The 9309-nt window shown below is 35.1% G+C and overlaps 1 protein-coding gene across 6 annotated transcripts; it reads right to left on the reverse strand.

The window, feature by feature from the left end:
• Positions 1-59: 59 nt before the first annotated feature.
• On the reverse strand, positions 60-6462 carry LOC103841376 (protein downstream neighbor of Son). 6 transcript variants are annotated; one of them, XM_018654052.2, is made up of 15 exons: positions 3914-6462; positions 3669-3788; positions 3514-3587; positions 3304-3439; positions 3099-3187; positions 2877-3015; positions 2600-2790; positions 2286-2500; positions 2096-2194; positions 1661-1782; positions 1203-1304; positions 940-1049; positions 765-852; positions 545-681; positions 60-462 (listed from the first exon to the last, which is right to left on the reverse strand). In XM_018654052.2, exons 2-15 carry the CDS (start codon positions 3759-3761, stop codon positions 237-239), a joined length of 1821 nt encoding a protein of 606 aa, XP_018509568.1. In that variant the 5' UTR covers positions 3762-3788; positions 3914-6462; the 3' UTR covers positions 60-236. The 6 variants fall into 6 exon arrangements, with proteins under 6 accessions (XP_018509568.1, XP_033136725.1, XP_018509569.1 ...); XM_033280834.1 differs by having other exon boundaries at positions 3304-3436; positions 3910-6462; XM_018654053.2 differs by having other exon boundaries at positions 3910-6462.
• Positions 6463-9309: the final 2847 nt, after the last annotated feature.

Below are 9309 nucleotides of genomic sequence, written 5' to 3' on the forward strand. Positions count from 1 at the left end.
GTTTTGGATCGTACATCTCCTCAAGGCAGAGACAATAACACACAAAAGCCACTCTGTCATGCATGAATAAAGTCAGGAATCAAACCAAAATAGGTTTCTTAATTCTAATATGTTGCATCTTATATGTATGTCCAGCCAAATTGCACAAAAATAAACATTCGGTTGATAAGTTGACTTTGAGGTCATACATATAACGATGAAAAACCTAAAAAGAGAGGATTCTAAGCAAATACAGATCACGAGGGAGACAGCGAAACAGAAACAGTGTTCAAGTTGTTGCAATACTTCAAACTCTTTAGATACCCTGCTTGAAGCTGAGGGCAGATCACTGCTCCGGGTATGCCAGACGCACCATCCTTTGTTTCTCCTGTGCCTTCGGTGACTGAAGTCTCTGGCTCGGTTTTCTCAGGGATTTGTGGTAGACCCATGTTTAAGCTAACAGAGGTTGGCTCGGTCACAAAGCTGAATTAAGTTCAAAGAATGTTAGCAAAGACTTCAGTTTTTGGTTTGGAAGAGAAGAGAAGCAAATTCTGCATGAACGAACCTGGCTTCAAAGTTTTGTCCATTAGCACCCACGTTTGCACAAATATTGCTAATAATCCACGGCGGAAGATATTCACCCTTCACCTCGACCATGCAGCAACTTGTATCATCTGTTTTTACCATCTCCGTGCACTTGATCTGGAGATGAACAAACAAGTATTCTGAAAATGTCAAGAATTCATAGATTACAAAGAAAAGTGAAAATGTAAGAAAAAAAATACCTCAGGAGAAGACAGGGCAGCGTTCTGAAATGGCACTGGCGAATATAATACAGGAACGTCTGCGGTTAGAAGAAATCCCAAAGACGACCTAAGCATGACACATCAAGTAAATTTGTTAATAGGATTTACATGTACCCGATATGTAACTTCGTTTCCGAGAAATGTTCATACGCACCTATAATTTAACAGAAGATCATAAACTCCATGTACGCTCTCGTTACCTTCAAAGGCCAAGAACGATTCTGGAGTATTATCTATGTTTGAGACGGAACGCAAACGACGAGCCTGCATGCATTAACAGGAGGAGTCAGAAAAAAACGCTAGTACTCTCTTCCATTTACAATTGCTTGTGCTTCACTCATAAGTCATAACAGTGGACTATTCACCTAGACAGAAATATAGTATAGTTCCTAAACAGGTAAGTGAAGGTGGGCAAACCTGGCCAAGGTTATGATTCTCTATCTTTGAAAGTTCAGCAAGATCTTCAACTGTGGTCTCATCTATTTTAGTTTTGCAAAGAGGCATAGAGTAACATATGTCCTGTCAATAACATATTCAGATCGTATTAGTCAAGTACTAATGAACACACAAGGTTTGCATGGATTCTCAAAATTGAGTAAAGCGAAGCAAAGATGTGTTGACTACAATTCCTAATAAAAGCAGCACCGTGACTTTAGCTATTATGCAAATTTTCGCAACATTTTACTTAAGTTTCGTCTTTTCAAAAGAAGCAGTCGATCATGGAACTTGTTCACATACCAAAACTTAAACAGAAAGTATATAGCATATAAGGATGCTGCAGCCTAGTTTGAAGTTTAAAGGAAAGTAAAACACAAACAACTTGCTAAAAACTAAATAAAGCAAAAGGATTAACATAAAAAGGGATCATGTCTTACAAGGTCTTTAAGCATGGCTCTCAATCTTCTAGTTGACTGAGTGATATAGGCATTGCATGTGCGTTTGACACCCCCTGACTTACAGCTTCCGGTGAACATTGCCACAAACTGTGAAGTACAAACTACAATACAAATAATGCACAACTAAAATTTAGTTTCAATTCAATAGTATGAGATATATATCATACTATTCTAAAACAAAAAAAGTAACAGCAAGGTGTATGCCTAACTCTTCTAAAAAAAGTGCATGTCGGAAACAAAACATAGAAGGTGCATTGTCTCTGCGGAAAAAAAACTTCCACCTAGGCTACATGCATATGTAAAAAATATGAAAGCACTACAGGTTTCCAGTGCCATTGTGGTTAACTTCATTAAACTAGTGTTATACCCGCAAGAAAATCACATATAAACAAGGCATATATACGATGAGATTACCATAAAATATTTTGCAGAGGTTCTTCCGAAACATAAAATATAGACTTCGGAAAGCATCTTCCCATGCCAATTGTCTCTTTTGTAGGAAATCATCTTCACCTAAAACAACAAAATGAAGATCTCTTTAAAGAATTTGGAAGGAAGATGACTGATAAGAAGGCATATAGCTCATGAACTCTCGTTAACAAACCTCTGTCTGGTCCAGATGTTAGCAATGCTGAAATGATACAAGGTGGCAGGGTGGACTGGGGATAAATCCATGAGTGTAGAGACATGGAATTTAACACTTGGGAAACCACAGCTGATCCAGAACCACTGCTGTTATCTTGATTTACCACATTACACGACAACGAGTTTAGCTGTGGCATACCATTGTAGGTACTACTCATGATTGACCTATGTAACCTAGAACAGTATTAAAATGGAAAATAACAGACTGAATCAGACTTCAGAGGCAGAAAAACAGTATTTCATGTACTTAATATTAGAAATAGCTCAACTCACCAATTTAATGGGGAAGAGGAAACAAGTCGAACATAAGTCTTCATGGAAAGGTCCAGAGGAATCTCTCCCCCAGGAATGTGGAATTCAGATACAAAATTTCCACTTAATGAAGCAGTATCAGACTTCTCACTTATATCATCAGGATGAACCGACAATTGTGCACAAGTGGCAAGTCCTTTCAGAGCTTTAGTCTGTTGAAAGACGACATCAGTTTTACTAGGATCAAAATATCTTACTAACCATCTCAAATGATCAAAGACTATCAAGTGAAGCATACCATATCAATATCTGGCAAGTAGGCTAACTCTTCACCCCTTGTTGAAAGTTCTGTGACACTGCGAAACCTGCTCTCATTTGTTTGACGAGCTTCGGTGTTCGTATCATTAGAAACTTCAGTAGACGCATCATTGTCTTCACTGTTAAGACAGTAAAGCATTAACATAAGTTAAAACACAGTAAGTCAGCTTACTCTAGACAGAAATTGGCAGAGGCATTGTACCGGATAAGTTGTTCTCTTTTGGTGGCAGCAACGTTTGACAGTAGAGAAACATTGAATAGGTTGCTGGATTGCTCTTTCACACCATTTTCCTGTGGTAAAGAAAAATAAATTTTTTTCAAGTGTACTAAACTAAAAAGCCCTATTTTTCATAAGTTTTTCACACACAAAAACTAAAGTTATCAAGAATCAGAGAAGGTTGTAAAACCTTAGAGATATCTTTGCCAGAATGCATCCAAGGCCGAGCCTTTTTGACAGGATAGAGTTCATCCATACGCATCTCAATATATTTTGGATTCTTCAACTGTTCTTGCTTCTTAAACCCATATTCCCTCTCAATACTACTGCCAAGACAATCAATCACAAGTAAGACAAAAAAAGAAAAAATAAGTTCACTAAGTTGAAGACTTTTTGGTACCTTTTGCAAGGGCGCAATGCATCAAAGGATTCTTTAGCTTGGTCCACGAAACTAGTCCGCTTCAGTTGTTCTCCCTGTGTAAGTGAGCAAGGACAACATTAGAATCAGAGATGAACAAACTTTGCAAACTCGAGAAAGAAAACAAAACAACTTACTCTTAGCTCAGCGGGAGTCTTTCGCTTAGCTTTGGAGCCTCCACTCATTTGTAGAGAAGTGCCAAAAGCACCAGGAGCTACTACTTTCGCCATTTTTCAGAAGATGTTTGTTTGATTGATCTGGCACAAAATCAGGAAGTTAACATCGTAACCCTAAATTGAGAAAAGACTATGCTGAAGAAGTTACAAGCGAAGATTTTCGATTATAAACATGAATCGGAGATAGGATTAGGAAACATACTCACCACGCTCGTTGGGGGTTAATGTCTTAGCTATGTAGCAAATCCAGCGGCGTAGAGGGATAGCGATGAGCTCGTCGTGGTGTGAATCTCCACGGCGAGGATGGGCTTAGGTTCTCTCTCTCTGTCTTGTAAATAGTGAAGTGGGAGGGAAGAGGAAAGGGCGTGAAATTGGAAGCCTTTTTCAAATCATTTTCTCAATATGTTTTTTTTTTTTGGGGGTTCCCTCCCTCCTCCTGTAAATGTATTTGTAACAGTTAAAGCTAACGCCGTCAACGTTGACTCAAGTCTCAAAGTGTCATCTCTCCCGGTTATGAAACAGAAATATTACGTTTGGTTTAATACGGTTCAGCTTCATGTTCATGTTCTGATCTATCTATCTTATATATATAACTAGGGTCGGCCCGCCCTGCGGGCGGGGAGTTGGAAAAAAAACTATTTATATGAATTTATATTAATCTTATGAAGCATTTTTTTAAAAAAAATTGTAGATTGAAACAATATTATAAACAAAATAAATAAATAGAATTCGGAGATCATGTTATTATTTTTAATAAATATTTTTGGACTGAATTAGAATGACAATAACTTTCATTATTCTATGAAAGACAATCTAATATAATAGGATTAATGATGTCCTTCATGTGCATATAATTATGCAATGATCATGCGAGAAAAATATGTTAAGGAAAAGCTTATATTATCTAAGCCAAAACAACATTTTGTTAGTGAATGAATAGCTTGGTCTATGTATGTTTTAATTAAAATGTGATAGTTTTTTCCTAATGAAAGTCATACTTCAACTTGACTGCCACTCAATTGAAAACAGTCTGTCGTTATTAAATAAATTTAGAATTTATTAGATAGGTTTTACTATTAATTTAGAAGTTATTAATACTATGGAACCTTGCGGTATGAATTAACAATATATTTAAACTAAATGATAATATTGCATGGATGTTTTTATAGAATCCATGATTGTATGTAATAAAGATCTTATGTTGCAATGCATGTAATTATCTTGCAAAATATATTTTTGCATTGGTGTATTAATACTTTGAAATAAAACCTTTTACCGTACAAAAGGAATCGTTCAAAATTTTCAAATATCAAAGTGTTCGTTTATTCAAATAGCTAATTAGGAGTAATATATAATAATATGTCATGTGCGCTATTGTATGAAAAAAAAAAGAATAAGTTAGGAGCACTATTTATCATGAAATCATGGACCTTAAAAAATAAATCGATGTAAATGAGTAAAGAAAATAATGGTTCCTATGTTTTTTTTTTGCTAAAACATTATTCATATGTTAAATGCTCAGTATATGTATATCAAATTACTAAATTCAATTTTTCATTCACTATATAATATAATACTTTTATATGTATGTTCACTAATATAATATAAACCTATTGGTTCATCTAGTTTTTTGGTTTTTACGGGCTATTTTACATATTAAAATAAATAAAAAATATTTTATTGTATTTTCGATACATGTAAATGCAATTAAAATCATCGTACTCGGTTCTGGTGATTTATATTAATTTGTCATACCGGAATGATCGGAATGAATATCAACAATATCATAAGAACTGTTTTATGATGTATTCGTAAGACGAAGAACACAACATTATTTGTTTACTAAATATAAGCGTACAAATGTTTATATTTGAAACTCCTTCAAAAATATAATATTAATTATCTTAATTTTGGATTAATACTTTAAACTATTTCAAATAAAATAAAAACCTTGTAATAGTTTATGTTGTACATACTTTCGAGTGTATATTATTATTTCTAACAAAAGAATAACGTCGACAAAAATTATAATCGTTACATTTTTGAATTTTGACTGGGCTCCTAATTTCTAACAAAAAATAATGATGAATATTAATGTTACTTTTAACTCAAACTAACCTATTATTTGAAATGTTAATCAAAATTTACAATATAATTTGTAAGTAAATAAAATTGTTTTCCGCTCTACACCATAACTTTTATTTAAGAATAACATTTTAGCTTTCAATTATTTGATGAAATTAAACATGTATTTTATACAAAGGATTTTTTTTAGTATTTATTCACCCGCCGTAAATATGTAGATGAGCAATCGATCATACTCAAAGTGGGTTTCCAAAGTTGCAACATAATATTTTAAAAGATATAGAACATCTTCATATTTTGTAGGTAGTTGTCTCTCTGATTTACAGGTGAAAAGGAAATAAGCAAATAATTTGAAATGGCTAGTGGAAAGCTATACTACGTTGTTCATATGAGTACAAATGTACAATCACAAATCATCATCAACCAACCTTATCTCAAAGCCACCCTCCATAAGCTTTGTAAAACCCTGCATTTCTCACAAACAAACGTACGATGCTGATTCTGTAGAATCCCACCAGTATTTCAGAGCATTTTAAACTAACTTTTTGTGAGAGAATCATTGATCACCAAAGTGCCTTGTAACCAGATAAACTGGTATTTTAAGAACACAGGCTTTTCCTTTTCCTATGCTTTTTTGGTTCCAGCCTCTTGTTTTGCTCTCTCCCTCATGCCTTAGAACGAAATCATTTGTTGTTCCTGAAGCCGCAGGTGTTTACTGAGTGCATGACCAATTTGTTTCCGCTCTTCTGGAGACAATGCCGCTATACGCTCAGCTAGCTCTACGATCTTGCTCGAAGGCTGGGGCCTAGGACCATATGAATATTGCTGCAAGAACCACACCTGCACAGACCATTTTACTTGGGTTGCATTGGCAAAATGAACATTCATGAAAAGTGATACTTCATGACTGTACAACTCTGCTACCATACAAAAGTCAACCCAAGATTATTTCAAGTGACACAAAAAGAATTCTACGATTCTAAAAATCTACAAATCTAAACAACTCTCCTGTGTTACATAAAGAGGACAACTTTAGATTTGTGGATTACTAAATGTTGTTGTTGATCAATGCAAAGAGAGCTAAAATCACAGAATGAGAATGATTATGCTTACATGATGAACAATATATGGTGGAAGAGTAAGCCTTTCACCTAACTGATATGGCGGAGTGCACTCAACTTAGTAAGGTAAGTCGGTTATCTCATCCAAAGTGGTTGAATCGTTGAAACGAATCAATAGAGGAGACTCGGGCAGTATAAAATTCTGATTGCGCCGAGTCACATAAGTGGTGAGACGGTGGACGTTGACGGTGGTTAGCATGAGCAGGCCTGAGCATGAGTGTTGCCTGAAAACAGAAAAAAAAACGAAACTATAATGAACATGAGTTAACCATAATACTGAGAAGAGGTTTCTCTTGTAAGATTAGTAAGAGGGGGAGTATGATGTTCAGGGATCGAGACTGACCTTTTTGGAGCAAAAGCGAACAACACATCATCAGAGTCTCCGTGATCTAAGACTTTCCACTTTCTAACAGAGTTTTTAGAACCAGACATATAGTTCAAGAAGCCAGAGAAGCTAGGAACTTTTCAGGGGAGGTAGAACAATAGCGAAACCAAACTCATGATGCCTGTCTCAAGTCTATCTTTCAAACCATTGTCGTAGCTATATGCAACCGCTCGTTGGAACTCATCTAACTACATAGAAACTATACGATGAATCAATAAACGATTGTTGTTTTCATGGATTGAGAGGATAGTTTTTAAGGGAGAAAGGCTAACCTTTTATAGTTGCGGGTACACCGCCTTACAGAAGAGAAACTTGCATTCAATGTCAGATCTTGGTGGATGGAGTTAAGAAGGCCATAAAGGCAATGAATAACGTTTTGGTCAATTAGAAAAGAAGATTAAACGACGCCATTGAAAATCCAGAAAGAGATACTTCAAATCGATTTGAGCCACTGAATCTCTCCAAAACTCCATTGTTGGTGTCAGAGAAGGTGTAAGAACAACGTCTTCGTCAGAGATCAAAACGTAGGATCAACGTCTTCGTCTTTTCGCTTGCACCGTATTAGGTTTAGAAGGACACCGTTTCTCTCTTCGGGCCGGATAATCTCACATCTTCAGAACCCATCACGCAATAACCGAACAAAGCCCATGACACCATCGATTAAATGAAACAGTGAGTATAGAAGAGATGTACACGATTGAAACCCCAATGAACGGAATTGTCACGCTGACCTCTGTCTGCATCTCAGCCTCTCTAATGGCGGAGATCGAAGATTGTGATGAACCCTAAACTCCAGAACGGTGCGGATGAAGGGTCTTGCTTTTCACGATAACGACATGGGTCCTCGAGGACATTATTGGGCCCAAACAACACACAGCGAAGCCCACATAAATCACGGAAGAAAGTTAATGAAACGCAGCGCGTAGTCTTAGTGGACACGCGTCGCTCCTATATTGAAAGACTTTCCACGTGGCATTACAGGAGGGTCACCAACATTTTTATATATATATAGATAGATAAGTGATTTTGTTGATTTGTTACAATCTCTACGATTTTAAAATGAATCATTAATTTTAATAAATAAATTGTAAAATTATTAGTTTTAACAAAAGATTTTAGTGAATATCTTAGTACTGTAGAATTATTAGTTTTAATAAATGATTTTAGTGATTATTTTAATATATTAATTAACAGAGATTCAAAAATTATATAAAATTTAAAATTTATTATGTATTTTACTATATCAAACATTCCGCTTGAACCAATTTTAAAAATATATTTTACAGGATATATAGAGTAATGTTTTAACATGTATTATTTTATTTTAAATTAAGCTAATGTTCCTTTAATAACTATATAGATAATGATTTTGCTGATTTGTCATATTCTATGTAATTTTACGATGAATCATTAATTTTAATAAATAAATTGTACAATTATTAGTTTTATAAACAATTTTAGTGATTAACTTAATGTATTAATTAACATAGATCAACAGATGTTATGATGGGGGCGATGAATGGCTGGTTCAACGGTTGTTATAATGGAGGCGATGAATCTTCGTAGATGTCTGTCACCCCTGCATGTTGAGTGTGAAGCATTAATATGGGCAATGGAGTGCATGAAGACCCTTCAACATTTTGATGTAGTGTTTGCGACGGAGTGTTCTCAATTGGTGAAGATGGTGTTGACACCTGAAGAATGGCCAGCTTTCTCTATACATTTGAAAGAATTTAACTGCAGTTTTTCTTCCCTGGCTTCTGGAACAGTACCAAGAGCACAAAATACCTTGGCGGACAAACTTACACGTGGTGTAAGAAGTTCTCTTTCAGCTATGCTTTATGTTGATTCTATCCGTCCGGTTTGGCTCTCTGAACCGGGTAGTTTAGTTACTTAGATAGCTATTATTGTCAAAAAAAAATTTAACATAGATCAACAAATTCTATCAAAATTTTAAATTTAATGTATTTTGCTATATGAAATATTCTGCTTGAAGTAATTTAAATTTTTT

The sequence above is a fragment of the Brassica rapa genome, chromosome A09 (assembly GCF_000309985.2).
Source record: "Brassica rapa cultivar Chiifu-401-42 chromosome A09, CAAS_Brap_v3.01, whole genome shotgun sequence".
NCBI lineage: Eukaryota > Viridiplantae > Streptophyta > Magnoliopsida > Brassicales > Brassicaceae > Brassica > Brassica rapa.